The following is an 18,797-nucleotide window of genomic DNA, read 5'->3' as shown; positions in this document are numbered from 1 at the left end:
TTGTTCCTTTGCATTTCTTGGACAGGGCTGTTTATTTGGGGTGGTTTGAGATTTGTAGTTCAAGTGCTTCCTCTTCTGTCAGTGTAGCAAAGTATGGTTTCTTTGAATGCTTTCAGGGTGGTGGCAGTGTGGTTGTGGGTCTTTCCATTTTTTTCCTGCTTTCTTTGTCCTGGAGTCCTAAGTTTCCCCCTCTGTGCTTTCTTTTCCCCTTCACACAGTCTCTAAAGGACTCCTTCCCTTCCTCTTGCCCTCTGCTGCCCAGAAACAGTGCCTTCCAGGCTGCCTTCTAGAGTCTTCAGGCACTTTTAAGTCAGTTTCCTGTAGCCAGTGCTCTGATCTACCAGGATTCTGAATATTTATCAACCATCTCATTGTGGGAATGGTTGTAATTTAATCTTGGGCTCTCAATTTCCTTTCTCTCTCTTCCCCCATGTTTTCTGGGCTCCACCCTCTCTATAAAGCTATATAGAGGCTTGGGTGTGAACTTGAGAAATGACTTCATTGGAAAGTAAGGATTTTCTTTTTGGTAATTGAGTCTTGTAGTCTTGTAGTTATGCTTCTCTTAGTTATGCTGCAGGTATATACTTTGTTTTGTTTAATCTTGTTAGGCTTAAAGTTTATGGATGATGTGTTAGGATATTTGGATTTATGTACCATTGCCTCAGCTACTGGCTAAAGTATTCCTAAAATTTCACATTCAGAATCATTCATTGTCCGTGTTTTCATACACTGTTGTCTCTGTGCCATCCAGGGTGGTGATGTAGCATTTCTTAAAAGAGAATTGTACTATTGTCTCTGGATTTTCTCCTGAGCCACTGACAGACACCTTTTCTGCAAGTTTTGATGCTGGTTCTTTCTTGATCTTATCAGATGATACCAGTAGAAGGTTTCAGAGACAAACCAGTACTTTCTCAATGGTTTATTGACTAAAATGTTGAAGGATTACAGTTGTTTGGTTATCCAGAATAATACTCAAAGATATATGCAGAACAGAAACAGATTCACAGATATAGAAAACAAACTAATGGTTACCAAAAGGACGAGGGTGGAGGGAGGGACAAATTTAGGGATATAAGATTAACAGATACAAACTAATATATATGTAATAGATGAACAACAAGGATATACTGTATAGCACAGGGAATTATACCATTATCTAGTAATAACCTGTAATGGAATATAATCTGCAAAAATACTGAATCACTAAGCTGTATACCTGAAACTAACATAATATTGTAAATCAACTATACTGCAATAAAAACAAAAATAAAATACTACATACCACTGCTTTAAAAAATAATACACTTGTACATGTTTAGGCAATGGCAGCTATTTCTAGACTGGCCAATAGCAGTTGTAGAATACCTTAAATTGTATGATGCAGTCCAACAAATGCATTCAGTTAAAATGTGAAAAAATCATGTTTTAGAATAGAAGAAATGGTGTTGAGTCTCAGAATACGTATAGGCTGCAACAAGAGTAGAGTAGCTTTGGTGTAAGACATTTTTGGAGGTCTGTGCCATGGGATTTTATTAAAGATAGAACCTGTTACATAGTACTTTAAGAACTTTAATAATAACTGCTTTGGAAAGGATGGGTCTACCTTTTCCTGAGCTTCATAATATTGTAAGATTCCAATATATAGTATTTTACAAGGGAGTTTTGGTTGTAGCAGACAATAGGAACTATTGTTAGAATCTGTTAGTTAATATAAGCAGATAGGACTCGTTTCAAACACTGCTCTTAAACTTCTACTTAAAGGACATTAAAGTTTGTAATAAATTTTTGATAAATGTTGTCTCTAGCTCTAGGAGAAATGGGTGGGTTTTATATTGGTGAAATAGAATACAGTTACACAAAAAGTATCAGAATCTTAAATAAGCAGGCTGTTAATAACTATCATGTTACTTTGAAGGCTAGAGTATAACCTTTATAGATACCCCATTCTCCTTGTTGCTTCCTGTCATAATTGTCCTTGGATTAATTCACTGTGACCTGGTGACTGAAACAAAGCAGCTTTTATTTAATCAACGAATATTTATTGAGCATCTCCTCTGTCCCTGTGAGCAGAGATTTGGGTTGAAGGAAGGACCTTTCCAAGAGAAGAAAATGGCCAAAACACTGACTCGGGAATGAAAGCATAGAGACCGTTTAAGAAAAAAACAATGAGTCAGTTTGACTAGAGCAAAGAGCATCTGTAACTGTCAGATGACAGTGGTTCCTGAGAAAGGGAAAGGCAGGGTTATCCTTGAAAAGGAGAAGAAACTTAACCCTAAATAAGAGGAAAAGAGATCACTGAGACCTTTGGAAATCAAGAGGAAAAGCGTGTAAAAGGCCTTTATGCTGCACATTATTTTAGTGAATGAAGTGGTGGTGAAACTTTGGGAGTAAGTTGCGAACTTAGCAGACATATTCACTTACAACCTTATGCTACTACTTTGGAGTGCAATTTCATAAAAGACACGTTGGAAATGCATTAAAGTTGAAGCTATATTTCAGGCTGCATAATGAATATTAATAGCGTAACAGAGTGTACAGAGCTGTTCTGATAATCGTTAGATTTTTAGAATATGAATCTTCCTTTGCTAGAAAATACACTCATATTTTGGGATGATTTGGAGGAAGAGGACCAATAAGTATAAATAAAAACACATCCAAATAATGTCATTTTTAATAGTATAACTAGATTTAAAGTCAGACTTTAATGGGTTTTTTGTTGTTGTTGTGGTTTGTTTTAATACTGTGATACATTGTTAGTTTTTTAACTGCTTTCATTTAAAATATGATCTCCAATGGAAAATGTGTATATGAAGTAGGTACTCTTGGGGATTAAGTTCTGAACAAGGAGCAAAACTAACTGGAAATTTAAAATTACTTGATTCCGCATGGGCATGTAAGGACTTAGATTTAGTTTTTTTGTTTTTTTATTGGAGTACATACAGTTTACTTAAAATGTTGAGTTAGTTTCAGATGTATAGCAAAGTGATTCAGTTATACATATACATATATCTATTCTTTTTCAGATTCTATTTCCCATATAGGTTATTACAGAGTACTGAATAGAGTTCCCTGTGCTATACAGTATGTCCTCATCGATTATATATTTTACATATAGTAGTGTATATATGTTAATCCCAGCCTCCTAATTTATCCCCCTCGCCACCTTTGCCCTTTGGTAACCATAAGTTTGTTTTCTAAGTCTGTGAGTCTGTTTCTGTTTTGTAAGTAAGTTCATTTGTATCAGTTTTTTTAGATTCCACATATAAGCAATATCATACGATATTTGTTTTTCTGCCGGGCTTATTTACTTAGTATGATAATGTCTAGGTCCATGCATGTGGCTGCAAATGGCATTGATTCATTCTTTATGGCTAATATTCCATTCTGTATATGTATCACATCCTCTTTATCCATTCCTCTGTTGGTGGACATTTAGGACATGTCGGTGGACATGTCTTGGGTATTGGAAATAGTGCTGCAGTGAACATTGGGGTGCGTGTATCTTTTCGAAATATGGTTTTCTCTGGATATATGCCCAGGAGTGGGATTGCTGGATCATATGAGAGCTCTAATTTTAGTTTTTTAAGGAACCTCCATATTCTTCTCCATAGTGGTTGTACCAATTTACATTCCCACCAACAGTGTAGGAGGGTTCCCTTTTCTCCACACCCTCTCCAGCATTTATTGTTCATAAACTTTCTGACGATGGCCATTCTGACCAGGGTGAGGTGATACCTCATAGTTTTGATTTGCATTTCTCTAACAATTAGTGGTGTTGAGCATCTTTTCATGTGCTTTTTGGCCATCTGTATGTCTTCTTTAGAGAAATGTCTCTTTAGATCTTCTGTCCATTTTTTGATTGGGTTGTTTGCTTTTTTGACAGAGCTGCATGAGTTGTTTGTATATTTTGGAGATTAATCCCTTGTTGATTACTTCATTTTCAAATATTTTCTCCCATGCTGTGGGTTGTCTTTTTGTTTTGTTTATGGTTTCCTTTGCTATGCAAAAGCTTTTAAGTTTAATTAGGTCCCATTTGTTTATTTTGTTTCTATTTCCATTACTCTAGGAGATGGATCCAAAAAAATATTGCCGCAACTTACGTCAAAGAGTGTTCTGCCTATGTTTTCCTCTAAGACTTTTATAGTATCCAGTCTTACACTGAGGTCTTTAATCCATTTTAAATTTATTTTTGTGTATGGTGTTAGAGAATGTTCTAATTTCATTCCTTTACATGTAGCTGTCCAGTTTTCCCAGCACCACTTATTGAAGAGACTGTCTTTTCTCCATTATATGTTCTTGCCTTCTTTGTCATAGGTTAATAGATCATAGGTGTGTGGGTTTATTTCTGAGCTTTCTATCCTGTTCCATTGATCCATAAGTCTGTCTTTTTGCCAGCAGTTTTTGATGACTATAGCTTTGTAGTATAGTCTGAGGTCAGGGAGCCTGATTCCTCCAGCTCAGTTTTCTTTCTCAAGATTGCTTTGGCTATTCAGGATCTTTTGTGTTTCTGTACAAATTTTAAATCTTTTGTTCTAGATCTGCCATTAGTAATTTGATAGGGATTGCATTGACTCTGTAGACTACCTTGGGTAGTGTAGTCATTTTGACAGTATTGATTCTTCCAGTCCAGGAACATGGTATATCTTTCCATCTGTTCGTGTCATCTTCGATTTCTTTCATCAGTGTCTTACAGTTTTCAGTTTTTTGCCTCCCTAGGTAGATTTATTCCTAGATATTTTATTCTTTTTTGATGTGATGGAAAATGGGATTGTTTCCTTAATTTCTCTTTCTGAATTTTCACCGTTATTATATAGAAGTGCAACATATTTCTGTGTATTAATTTTATAATTAATCCATTTTTTGGATTCCTTTTATTTCTTCTCTGATTGCTGTGGTTAGGACTTCCAAATCTATTTTGAATAAAAGCGGAGACAGTGGACAGCCTTATCTTGTTGCTGATCTTAGAGGAAATGCTTTCAGCTTGTCACAGTTGAGAATGATGTTAGCTGTGAGTTTGTCATATATGGCCTTTATTATGTTAAGGTATGTTCCCTCTATGCCCACTTTCTAGAGAGTTTTTATCATAAATGGGTGTTGAATTTTGTCAAAAGCTTTTTCTGCATCTATTGAGATGATCATATGGTTTTTCTTCAGTTTGTTAATGTGGTGTATCACACTTATTGATTTGTGGATATTGAAGAATCTTTTTGTCCCTGGGATAAACCCCACTTGATCATGGTGTATGATCCCTTTAATGTATTGTTGGATTCAGTTTGCTAGTATTTTGTTGAGGATTTTTGCATCTATGTTCATCAGTGATATTGGCCTCTAATTTTCTTTTCTGTGGTATCTTTGTCTGGTTTTGGTATAAGGGTGATGGTGGCCTCATAGAATGAGCTTAGGAGTGTTTCCTTCCTCTGCCATCTTTTGGAACAGTTTCAGAAGGGTAGGAGTTAACTCTTTTCTAAATGTTAGATAGAATTCACCTGTGAAGCCATCTGGTCCTGGTCTTTTGTTTGTTGGCAGTTTTTAAATCACATTTTCAATTTCAGTGCTTGTGATTGGTCTGTTCATATTTTCTATTTCTTCTAGTTCAGTCTTGGAAGGTTATATCTTTCTTAAGAATTTGTCCATTTCTTCTCGGTTGTCCATTTTATTGGCATACTGTTGCTTGTAGTAGTCTCTTATGATCCTTTGTATTTCTGTGGTGTCCATTGTAACTTTTCCTTTTTCATTTCTAATTTTATTGATTTGATCCCTCTCCCTTTTTTTCTTTTTGAGTCTAGCTAAAGACTTATCAATTCTGTTTATCTTTTCAGAGAACCAACTTTTAGTTTCATTGATCTTTTCTGGGTTTTTTTTTTTTTTTGGTCTCTATTTCATTTATTTCTGCTCTGATCTTTATGATTTCTTTCCTTCTACTAACTTTGGCTTTTGTTTGTTCTTTCTCTAGTTGCTTTAGGTGTAAGTTAAGGTTGTTTATTTGAGATTTCTCTTGTTTCCTGAGGTAAGATTGTATTATTATAAACTTCCCTCTTAGAACTGCTTTTGCAGTGTCCCATAGGTTTTTGATCATCCTGTTTTTGTTTTCATTTGTCTCTAGGTATTTTTTGATTCCCTCTTTGATTTCTTCAGTGATCCATTGGTTGTTTAGTAGCATATTGTTTAGCCTCTGTGTGTTTTTGTTGTTTTACAGGTTTTTTTCTTGTAGTTGATTTCTAATCTCCTAGTATTGTGGTTGGAAAAGATGCTTGATATGATTTCAAATTTCTTAACTTTACCCAAGCTTGCTTTGTGGCCCAGCATGTGATCTGTTCTGGAGAATGTTCCATGTGCACTTGAGAAGAATGTGTGTTCTGCTGCTTTTGGATGGAATGCTCTATAAATATCAGTTTAATCCATTTGGCCTAATGTGACATTTAAGGCCTGTCTTTTGTTACTGATTTTTCTGTCTGGATGATCTGTCCATTGATGTAAGTGAGGTGTTAAAATCCCCCACTGTTAATTGTGCTGTCAATTTCATCTTTTATGGCTGCTACATCAAGGTTCTCCTATGTTGGCTGCATATATTTTTACAGTTGTTAAATCCTCTTCTTGGATTGATCCTTTGATCATTATGTAGTGTCCTCCTTTGTCTCCTGTAACAGTCTTTAAAGTCTATTTTGTCTAATATGAGTATTGCTACTCCAGATTTCTTTTGATTTCCATCTGCATGGGATACCTTTTCCCATCCTCTCACTTTCAGTCTGTATGTGTCCCTAGATCTGAAGTGGGTCTCTTCTAGACAGCATATATATAGGTCTTGTTTTCGTATCCATTCATCAGGTCTGTCTTTTGGTTGGAGCATTTAATCCATTTATATTTAACGTAATAACTGATATGTATGTTTTTGTTGCCATTTTGTTAGTTGTTTTGGATTTGTGTTTGTAGGTCTTTTTTCTTCCCTTCCTCTTTTTGTTCTCTTGTGATTTGATGACTATCTTTAGTGTTATGTTTGGATTCCTTTTTCTTTTTTGTGTGTATATCTATTGTAGACTTTTGGTTTGTGTTTACTGTGAGGTTTTGAAATAGCAGTATATATATATATATATATATATATATATATATATATATATATATATATATATACACGATTGTTTTAAGTTGCTCGTCCCTTATTTTAAATGCATTTCCAATATCCTGCATTTGTACTCTTTTCTTCTCACAGTTGCTGGTTTTGATATCATATTTGTGTGTGAATGATTTCCTACCTTTACTGTATGTTTGTTTACCTTTACTGGTGAGCTTTCCCATTTGTAATTTTCTTGTTTCCAGTTGTGGTCTCTTCTTTTCTGCCTAGAGAAGTTCCTTTAGCATTTATTTGTAAAGCTAGTTTGGTAGTGCTGAATTCTCTTATTAGCTTTTGCTTGTCTGTAAAGCTTTTGATTTTGCCATCGAATCTGAATGAGAGCCTTGCTGGGTAGAGTATTCTTGGTTGCAGGCTTTTCCCTTTCATCACTTTAAATATATCTTGCCACTCCCTTCTGGCCTACAGAGTTCTGCTGAAAAATCAGTTGATAACCTTATGGGGATTCTCTTGTATGTTATTTGTTGCTTTGCCCTTGTTGCTTTTTTTTTTTTTAAGCATTGTAATTTATTTTTCATTGAAGTAAAGTTGAATTACAATGTTGTGTCAATTACTGCTGTGCAGCAGTGACTCAGTTTTATACACACACACACACACACACACATTCTTTTTCGCATTCTTTTCCATTATGGTTTATCACAGGATGTGGAATATAGTCCCCTGTGCTATCCAGTAGGACCTTGTTGTTTATCCATTCTGTGTATACACCAGTTTGCATCTGCTAATCCAAAACTCCCACTCCTACCTTCTCCAACCCTCCTCCCCCTTGGCAACCACCAGTCTATTCTCTATGTCCCTGATGTTTTTTCTGTTTCATAGATAGGTTCATTTGTGTCATATTTTAGATTCCACCTATAAGGGATATCATATGGTATTTGTCTTTATCTTTCTGACTTACTTCACTTAGTATGATAATCTCTAGGTCCATCCATGTTGCTGCAAATGACATTATTTCGTTCTTTTTTATAGCTGAGTAGTATTCTATTGTATTTATGTACCATATCTTCTTAATCCATTCATCTGTTGATGGACATTTAGGTTGTTTCCATGTCTTGGCTGTTGTGAATAGTGCTGCTATGAACATAGGGGTACATGTATCTTTTTGAATTGTAATTTTGTCTGGATATATGCCCAGGAGTCAGATTGCTGGATCATATGGTTATTCTATTTTTAGTTTTGTGAGGAACATCCTATACTGTTTTCCACCGTGGCTACACCAACTTACATTACCACCAACTGTAGGAAGGTTCCCTTTTCTCCACACCCTCTCCAGCATTTAACTGTTTGTAGACTTTTTAATGGTGGCCGTTCTGACTGGCATGAGGTGGTACCTCATTGTAGTTTTTATTTGCATTTCTCTGATTTGCAATGTTGAGCATCTTTTCATGTACCTATTGGCCATCTGTATTTCTTCTTTGGAGAAATGTCTCTTTAGGTCTTCTGCCCATTTTTTGATTGGGTTGTTTGTTTTTTTGTCTCCTTGTTTCTTTTAATATTTTCTTTTTGTCTTTAATTTTTGTCAGTTCTATTACTATGTGTCTCAGCATGCTCCTCGGGTTTATCCTGCCTGGGACTCTCTGCACTTCCTGGACTAGGTGACTGTTTCCTTTCCCATGTTAGGGAAGTTTTCAGTTATTATCTCTTCAAATTTTTTCTCATTCTGGACTCCTATAATGTAAACGTTGGTGCATTTAATGTTGTCCCAGAGGTCTCTTAAATTGTCCTCATTTCTTTTTATTCTTTATCCTGTTCCACAGCAGTGATTTCCACCATTCTGTCTTCCCGCTCACTTATCCGTTCTACTTCATTTGTTCTGCTATTTATTTCATCTAGTGTATTTTTCATTTCAGTTATTATTCAGCTCTGTTTGTTTATCTTCTAGCTCTTTGTTAAAGCATTTCTTGTATCTTCTTGGTCTGTGCCTCCATTTTTTTTCTGAGATCTTGGACTGTCTTTACTATCATTACTCTGAATTCTTTTTCAGGTAGACTGCCTATTTCCACTTCACTTAGTTGTTGTTCTGGGGTTTTATCTTGTTCCCTCCTCTGGAACATATTTCTTTGCCATCTCATTTTGTGTAACTTTCTGTGTTTGTAGTCCCACAGGCTGCAGGATTGTAGTTCCTCTTGCTTCTGGTGTCTGCCCCCTGGTGGGTGAGGCTGGTCTAAGAGGCTTGTGCAGGCCTCCCAGTGGGAGGGACTGGTGCCTTGATTTAGATTTAGGTTTAACTTAAGCCTTCATTTTAGAGTTAGTTTTATGAATCATATTTATTGAATCACTTTTTGTAAAAGCAGTGGGAAATTCTTAATCTTATTTTTAGATAGCCTTCCATTCAGTTAAATAACAAGTGCAGATAATGGACTTTTTACACTTACTGTTTAGCGTGTTTATAATTTCTAAGTGAAGATTTTTGCTAAGTTCAGGGAAGGTTTCTATTATGCAGGTAGTGCTGTTCTGAGTCTCAAATGACTTATGCAGTCAGGGGAAAGATATACAGGTTTATAGTGGCTCTCATCGTGAAACTATGTTGTTGGTCATTTCCTCTCCAACATCCCCTCCTGAGGTCTTCACTCCAACATCCACTTCTCAGTGACACCTTTCCTGCCTACCTTATCTAAAATGTCACCCTTCTCTTGCATTTCATGTCTTTTTCTTGTTTTTTTCCTTCTTAGAACTCATCTAACTTATTATGGTATTATGCCTACATATCTTTTGATCTGACTTCCCTATTAAAAAGTAAGTTTTGTGTGCATAAGAGTTTGTGTTTCATTCTGTACTGTATCCCTAGTGCCTAGGACAATGCCTGGTAAGTAGTATGTCCTCAGTAAATGTGTGTTTAATGAGTATATGTTAACTATAGTCTATATACAGATTTTCTATTATATATATATAAATCTATATATAGATTTTCAAGGTAAAATCTGTCTGTTATAGCTGCGTGTTTGCAATGCATCATGAATTTGCATCAGAGGAGGTAACATTAAAAACTTGTTTTTAAAAAAATCTACTTTTTGTATGTTAAATTAGAAACCTTGATCTTTGAGTAATAGTTGAAATCATTTAAGAAACTGACACTAAGGTAGAAATCTGGCACATAAAAACCCATAAGCAGTGCTGCTTCAGTTAGATGAGGATATTAAAGTCTTTTTTTTTTTTGTACAGGTGCAAGTGGCATGAAGAAAATGATATTCTCCTCTGTGCTTTAGCTGTTTGCAAGAAAATTGCGTAAGTTGGAGAAAGGAGTTTCTTCCTAATGCTCTATTCTGCACTGAATTCTTTGCAACTTTGCTTGTTGTTGCTTTGGCATTCAGGGTGCATCACTGTTTACCTCTATTTCCACAAGTGTCTTTTAAAACAAAGGTTTTTTAAATCATGTTACTTGTATTCTTCTGCCCATGTCACTACTTGTCTGGTGTAGTTACCACCTGAGCAATTTGAGCCTTCAGAAGCACTTATTGAAAATTTTTTCTTCTAGGATCCCTGTAGGAAAGTGAAGTTCCCTACTGTCATTAAGAACAGCACTTCCTTGTGAAGGTGCTCAAAAAATATAGACCCTTTTCTCCTCATTTTGTAGGGAAAGTACCTGCAGCCTCAGATCTGTGGAAGCTCTGGTAATCCCTTTACACAGCTGATGATAGTTGGTTCTGAGGATGCATAAGTGTTTCTAAGTTTTAGCCCTATTGCTGGTGTTGCCTCTCCCTGCCTTAAATATTTGAGAGTTCTGGTGCTCTTTACCCTCATTCCCATTCACTTATAATGAATTTGAAATTTTATTTGGTAATCAAAGGATTGCTTACCAGTAATGACCAGTTTTATGATATGTACTGCTACCTATTCCCATTTTTTCTCCAAATCTCTAAATTTCTTTTTTCCCAATTTACAATAATATCTCACATGCTTTGTCAGAAATTTTTAAAATGTGAATGCTTTTAGAATGAATTAGATAAGATTCTGATAATAAGCATTTTAAATTCCTTTTTAAAGATACTGCATCAGTAATTCTCTGGCCACTCTCTTTGGAATCCAGCTCACAGAGGCTCATGTACCACTTCAAGATTATGAGGCCAGCAATAGTGTGACACCCAAAATGGTTGTATTGGATGCAGGGCGTTACCAGGTAAGGAGCTGACTTTTGGGGGCCGCTAGTCTCTCAAGATCAGGCCTTTGTTTGGTTCTCTCTTCTGTTAAAAATTTTTTTTGATCCTTCATGGAATGTCAGTTTTTAATCCAGTTGGATCTTACAAAAAATCCTTTTCCTTCCTTGTATATTTTCCTACTGTACTTAACAAAGAAAATTAAAATTAGCATTAGTGTTTATACAAAACACATCCAAACATTTATTCCAAAAATTATGTGATACACATTTTTGAAGTAGATATTTTAAATATAAGACCTGATTCAGGATTTGATTAGAGGCTATCTAATTTCCCTACCACCCCTCTTCCCTCCTTGGTATTTACTTACTAGTAGGCCTCTCTACACTACCGAGAGCATAGCAATTAAGAGTATGGGCCCTCAAGTTAGAATTCCTAAATTTCACTTCAGGCTCTGCTACACATAGGCTGTGTGACTCTCTGCAAGTTATTTGAACTTTCTGTGCTGATTCCTTATCTGTAGAACAAGAATAATAATAAGGGCTAGTAGTCATCGTAGGATTAAATGCAGCAGTATATGGAAGTACTAAGATCTCTGACTTAGTAACATTTATTATCTACTGTGTTCTATTTTTAAATAGTTAATAAAATAGTGAAAAGGGAACCCCAAAATGGAATGAACTATTGATAAAACAACTATTAGGATCAATCTCAAAGGCATTACTTACGCTTAGCAAAAGCAGCAGTCTCAAAAGGTTATGTAATGTATGATTCCGTTTATATGACATTGTTAAATGCAAATGATAATGATGAAGAACATATCAGTGGTTCCCAGGGGTTAGGGGAGGAGGATATGACTGTAAAGGGAAAGGAGGTTTTTGAGGTGATAGGATGGCTCTGTATCCTGATTGCAATGGTGGTTTCACGAATCTCTTCATTTGTTAAAACTCGTAGAAATGTACACACCAAAGAAGTCTGTCTTACTCCATGATAATTTTAAAAATAAAAAAGAGAGCTCTCCATATAATCTCTGGGCAAGACTCTTCTCTCTCTCCTGTCTACTGTTAACCCTTAACCCAATGGTTCTCCACTAGGACCTATTTTGTGTCCTTCAGGGGATATTTGGCAACACTTGGATACATTTTTGGTTGTCACAGCTGGCGAGGGGTTGCTACTGGCATACAGTGGGTAGATAGATACCAGGAAGCCTGCTGAACACCTGACTATGTACGGACAGCCTCCTGAACAAAGTATTATTTAGCCTAAAATGTCAATAGTACCCAGGATGAGAAACACTGCCTTAGCCCCATCATCACCATCTGTGTTGAGACTACCAGATTTAGTCTCATTACCCCTCTTTTCATTGTTCACATCAGTCACTATGGAAGCTCAGGATACCTAGATCCTTGCTTATCTCCCACACTCATCTTGTTAGGCTGATTCTGTTTTTCAGCCTTCCCCAACTCCGGAAAAACTTTGTGGGTCTTCTCAATCTCAGTTATCAGCAAAATCTCATGTCTTCAACCTCCTCTTGGGAAGGTCTGTTTTCCTTCTTGGTTGTAACTAAAACTTGGCTGTCCTCTAAAGGTACTGCTTCCCTGTTAGCGACACTTTTTTTTTTCTCGTTTATCACGGGCTTAGATTTGAAGTAGTTGTCCTTGTTTAACTTTGTGACCTCTAGACTTCTTTCTGCCTTCTCCCTAAAATCCCTAGGCTTTGAATCACATGCCATTCAGGCTGTAGTACCTGATAACCCCTTCTTGGAGTCAATAGGCCCGTGAGTTGGTCATCCTCATTCTTAGAGCAACACTGAGCCAGGAGATCAAACAATATTCCTGGCAGAATTCTTGATTTCAGTTTCCCCATAGATGATCCTTCCAGCTGCCTGACATTTCAGTTCCTTGATTTGCCCTTCTCCAGTGATCCTGTCCCCTGCCATACATCAAGTATCCACTCCCATGATCATATTCTAGGCCCCAGTGGCATCTCCCCATAATCTCAATTTCAAGCATCCTACTCTCTGACTACCACTGTCTTTCTCTGGTACATCAGTGCCAACAATTCTTTGATCTCTCCTGGGACCGTCAATTCATTGTATGCCTCCACTGTTCTGCCCTCCTTCGCAGGGTCACTGCATGGCACAACTCCAGGGGTACCAGTCACACATAGACAGATGCTGCAGCCTTGTGTCTCCTCTCCCCACCTTGCCCTTCACCTCCTTCCTTCCCAGCTTAGATTCCTTGCTCCATTATTTTCACTCAGTTGCACTATGAACTCCACTGTCCCTTCATTCTTCATCATAGTTGGTTGACAAACACTAACCCTGATTAAATCAACTCCTCACCTCCTCTGTTATACATTTGAAGCTAACCGAGGCTGAAAAGAAACTACCATACTGACTGGTGTTATTAAATATTCATCACCACCAACCTCAAGTGAGCCCTTAACCTTGCCTGGCAGTTGTCCATTTCTCTAGTTTGATTAATCTCCCACTCTCCTAGACAGTTATTTCTCAACTTCTCTCACTTCAGACTTCCATCACCTCTTCCTTCATCCTTGTTCTAGCTGATGCTCGTATCCCCTCCTTCTCTGAGAAAATAGAAGCAATCAAGAGGTTTTCCATATATTCCTGCCATTGCATCTACCATATACTCTACTTTAATGCATGAATTGTCTGTGTTTCTATCTAAGACCAATCCTTTTATTTCTCTATTAGATCTCATTCTCTTACCTACCTAAGGACATGGCTCTCATAATTTCATCAGGGTTTCTCTCTGTTCTGAGTCATTCTTATCAAGAAACCTGCTATAATCTCATTTAAAAAAAAAAAAACCCTTTCTTGACCCTGTAATTTCCCCCTCAAAGATTGCCCTTGCTCCCCTTCACAGCAGTACTCTTCAGAAGTTGATCAGACGTTGGAAAAGTGGGTGTTAGTTTGTATTTAAAGAGTAATTTGAAGTAGATAATCCAATAATAAGAAATAAACATGTTTTCCCCTGGTTTTTTTTGTTGTTGTTGTTGTTGTTACTTATAGAAGCTAAGGAGTCACCGTCCAGGATTCTCTCATTTCAGCTCTTCTAATCAGGAACAGAGATCAAACACACCCACTGGTAAGCATCTTATATTTAATAAGAAGGCACCTCAAAGAGTTTAGGGTCTTTTTATGATCCCGGGGTATGGTACTTAAACAGATGATCTAAGTTGTCTTTAGGGTATAAGAATCTTGTTGAATTGGGAGTTTTACTTGGCATAAGCACTTAATTTGGATATGTAGATTTTTGTATCACTGATAAAATTTAATTTATTCTTCAGAATTTTGTTCAGGGCATTTAAAATAAAACCTGTTACTTTTGTAGCAGCTGTAGTTTTATAGTTTTGATATGAAGGTGTCTTTGGGGGAAATGGGAAAGTTTAAAAAAGCGAGTGACATGAAATTTCAAGTGGTCCCTGAGGAACTTCAATTAAGGTTTCCAGGACTTAAAAAGAATATTCTTGTTCAGCCTTTTTGCCTTTACTCTAAGAACTATCTCCCCTATTGACGATCCGTTTAATCATGGCTTAGTGAAAAGGCCTGCAGTAGGATGAGTCAATTGAGGGATCTCTAAGACTATAAAATTGCTGTATTTCTTTCCTTGTATTTTTAATATCCTAGGTGACTACCCATCTGGGGTGAAAATTTCTGGCCAAAACAGCAGTGTTCGGGGAAGAGGGATTATCCGCTTACTAGAGAGCATCTCCAATTCCTCCAGCAATATCCACAAATTCTCCAACTGTGAGACCTCACTCTCACCTTAAATGTCCCAAAAAGATGGATACAAATCTTTCTCTTCCTTATCTTAATGATGATACTTTTTTCAATTTCTGGAAGAACAACGGACCCAACTTCCCTTCTGACTACAGTCATATTAAACAGATCATATCAACAATAAATGTCACTACTATAAAAACTACTTAATTTGTAAGGAAATTCTGTTTCATAGATTAAAAATAATTGTGGTTGGGGTAGATCTTGGCATTTTTGCTTTTTTCTTGAGGGCTTGTTCTACTTTCTGACTGTATTATGGGAATGCCATTAAAGTTTTGAGTCCTGTAAGAATAAAACTAGCTTTTTCAGAGTTGTGCTTTTGGGAATGTTATATTTTGGTACCTTTTCTTCACAATAAAGTATTAAGTATCTGTTATGAAAGGTTTTAAAATAGTTTTAATCTATTTCTTTCCATTATGGAAATGTGGAACTGTACCCTTGAGACCTGCAGCTATTTTCATTGCAAATATCTAAGAAAATCAGCCTTTAACAAAAATAAAGTTTTGCTACTTAGTCTTTGAAATATGCTGACTTTGGCAAAAGTCATTTGCAGGATGAGAAGCCAAAAAGAGATTATGTAATTTTCCCCAAATAACATGGCTAGATAGTGACCAGATTCCAGGTCCACTTGACCACAAAGCTCTAAGCAGATGTATATTGAGTCAAGTATGTGCCCTGTTTGTGACTGACTTAAACTGGCTCATGTTCGCTACTCAGGCTGTTATATAGCCCTGGAGTAGGAGAAGAGATGTAGTAACGCTTTTTACTTGGAACCACAGTAAGACCATACATGGCAGTGGCAGAGACAGCATTCTAATTTAGGTCTGTTTGGCTCAAAACCCTAGAGAATCACTTGGTGTCTGTCATAGGACTCTGGTTTATCTTAATAACCATATTCTCCTTTACTGAGTACATACTTTGTGGATATATATACACACACACACACATATCATCTTGTAAAATCCTTAATAATCACTCTGAGGAAGGAGGTGCCTCCATTTTACAGACACACACAGAACTCAGATTCAGGTCGTATAGTTACTTTATGGAGGAATTGTTAACCAGGTCTGACTCCAAAGACCATGTTACCCATATCCAAACTTTCACCTCCTTTTCATCTATTTCTGATAATCAGATCTTTAAACAAAGAATAGGTCATTGAATGTAAGTTTATATACTGCATTTTCTACTAGCAGATTGGTTTTTAAATCTTATATATAAGCTTTGAGACCATTTTATCTTTCTTCAAAATCACCATGACAGTAATTGGGTTGGCTTCAAAAGTGGTGGGAAAGGGCTTCCCTGGTGGCGCAGTGGTTAAGAATCCGCCTGCCAATGCAGGGGACACGGGTTCGAGCCCTGGTCCACAAAGATCCCACATGCTGGGGAGCAGCTAAGCCCGTAAGCCACAACTACTGAGCCTGCGTGCTACAACTACTGAAGCCCGTGCACCTAGAGCCCGTGCTCAGCAGCAAGAGAAGCCACTGCAATGAGAAGCCTGTGCACTGCAATGAAGAGTAGCCCCTGCTTGCCGCAACTAGAGAAAGCCCATGTGCAGCAGCGAAGACCCAATGCAGCCAAAAATAAATGAATAAAATAAATCTATTTTTAAAAGAAGTGGAGGGAAAGCCTAAAATTATAATTCAGAGCTATGGCCTCAGGTACCTAAGACTTGTTCTGTGCCATATGACTTTAATCCCGTGTTAATCATTCAACTTGTATTTTAAAAATTTTGCTGGTTGTGCTGTACTTTTGAGGTATATGTCAAACCAAAACAATTCAGTAGGCCCCACGTCTTTATTTTAGGAGAATAACTGGTCTTTCCCTTCAGAGATAATTATAACTCTAAACTATATTAGTAGTAAAATTCAAATGGCTGTCTTCTCAAACTCCTGTCTCCTCTATTTTCAAAATTCTTTTGGCAGTAAATTCAAAAGTATTAACTACCCTTCAAGAAGACCTGATGAATGATAACATATCCTGGTTGAAGGTGATTTCTGCTGCAACTCCAGTAGCATTTTCTTTGTGATATCTGACAGTACTTACAGCTTTTAATTACTGTTGCGTTCATGACCTATCATCTTTTCCCCAATTACAAACTTTGCGGTGCCCATATTTCTGTATGAGGAAGGTGTTCAGTACATGTTAGAATAATTGTCATTGGAAGTAATGGAGAAGGTATGCCAGAATTTCATTTCCATATCAAATGATAAAGTATTCCATGAGTAAAGGAGCCCACCTTTCTTATGAACTTCCTTCCCATTCCTTTCCTCAAAACTAAATGATTAACTTTGTTTAGTGAGCATGTTTTAAGGCTTTACTAACAGCTGGGTTAAAAATACTAAGAAGAGTAAAGATGTTGCCCCTGCCTTTGAGAAACTCAGTTTCATAGGGGCAGTAAACAACGCAGTACTAAAAGTGGTAGACACAAAGATCAATGGAATAGAATTGAAAATCCAGAAATAAACGATCTGTATCAATTGATTTTTAACAATTGTGCCAAAACCATTCAATGGGGGAAATGATAGTCTTTTCAGCAAATGGTACTGGGACAACTGGATATCTACATTCAAAAGAGTGAATTTGGACCTTAACCATTCACAAAAATTAACTCAAAATGGATGAAAGACCTAAATGTGAGAGCTAAAACTATATACAACTCCTAGAAGAAAATATGAGTAAATCTTCATGACTTTGGATGAGGCGATGATTTCTTAATAGGACACCAAAAACACAAGCAACCAAAGAAAATATATGTAAATTGGACTTCATCAAAATTAAGTCCAGAAAAAGTGTCCTTGTGTGTGTTAAAGGACATTATTAAGAAAGTAAAAGGACAACCCACAGAATGGAAGAAAATATTGGGTTGGCCAAAAAGTTCGTTTGGGTTTTTCCATAAGATGTTACTGGAAAACCCAAACAAACTTTTTGGCCAACCCAAAATTTACAAATCATTTATCTAGCAAGGTCTAGTGTACAGAATATATCAAGAACTTTTACAACTCAACAATAAAGAGACAATCTAATTTTAAAGTGTGTTAGGTGTCTCTCAAGATCTTTTGAACATATTTTAGATTGGGTTGTTCATTTTTTTATTGTTGAGTTTTGAGAGTTCTTTGTACGAGTAAGGTAACAGTCCTTTAAATAAACAACCTAATCTTACACCTAAAGCAACTAGAGAAAGAAGAACAAAGTCCAAAGTGAGTAGAAGGAAATCAATCATAAAGATGAGAGCAGAAATAGGAACAAAACAATAGAAAAGGTCAATGAAACTAAAACCTGGTTCTTTGAAAAGGTAAACAGAATTGATAAACCTTCAACCAGACTCATCAAGAAAAAAAGGGAGAGGGCTCAAATCAATAAAATTAGAAATGAAAAAGAAGTTACAGTGGACACAGAAATTCAAAGGATCATAAGAGACTACTACAAGCAACAGTATGCCAATAAAATGGACAACCGTGAAAAAATGGACAAATTCTTAAGAAAGATATAACCTTCCAAGACTGAACTAGAAGAAATAGAAAATATGAACAGACCAATCACAAGCACTGAAATTGAAACTGTGATTTAAACACTGCCAACAAGGGCTTCCCTGGTGGCGCAGTGGTTGAGAATCTGCCTGCTAATGCAGGGGACACGGGTTCGAGCCCTGGTCTGGGAAGATCCCACATGCCACGGAGCAGCTGGGCCCGTGAGCCACAACTACTGAGCCTGCGCGTCTGGAGCCTGTGCCCTGCAACAGGAGGGGCCGCGATAGTGAGAGGCCCGTGCA

At 36.8% G+C, this 18,797-nt stretch overlaps 1 protein-coding gene across 1 annotated transcript in view; it reads left to right on the top strand.

Moving 5' to 3' along the window:
* The window catches only part of MAEL (maelstrom spermatogenic transposon silencer), a gene marked incomplete at its 5' end in the record, with an annotated part of 43,436 nt that extends 24,845 nt beyond the window's left edge, over positions 1 to 18,591 (top strand). The window contains 4 exons of the mRNA XM_082438468.1: positions 10,289 to 10,351; positions 11,111 to 11,243; positions 14,255 to 14,330; positions 14,873 to 18,591. Coding sequence (XP_082294594.1) covers positions 10,289 to 10,351; positions 11,111 to 11,243; positions 14,255 to 14,330; positions 14,873 to 15,015 — 415 coding nt within the window. The 3' untranslated portion in view covers positions 15,016 to 18,591. The remainder of the gene's footprint in view (positions 1 to 10,288; positions 10,352 to 11,110; positions 11,244 to 14,254; positions 14,331 to 14,872) is intronic.
* Between the last annotated feature and the right edge of the window lie 206 nt (positions 18,592 to 18,797).

Source organism: Balaenoptera physalus (assembly GCF_965194825.1).
Source record: "Balaenoptera physalus genome assembly, chromosome: 1".
In the NCBI taxonomy this organism is placed as follows: domain Eukaryota; kingdom Metazoa; phylum Chordata; class Mammalia; order Artiodactyla; family Balaenopteridae; genus Balaenoptera; species Balaenoptera physalus.
This window is presented reverse-complemented; position numbering and strand designations above follow the sequence as displayed.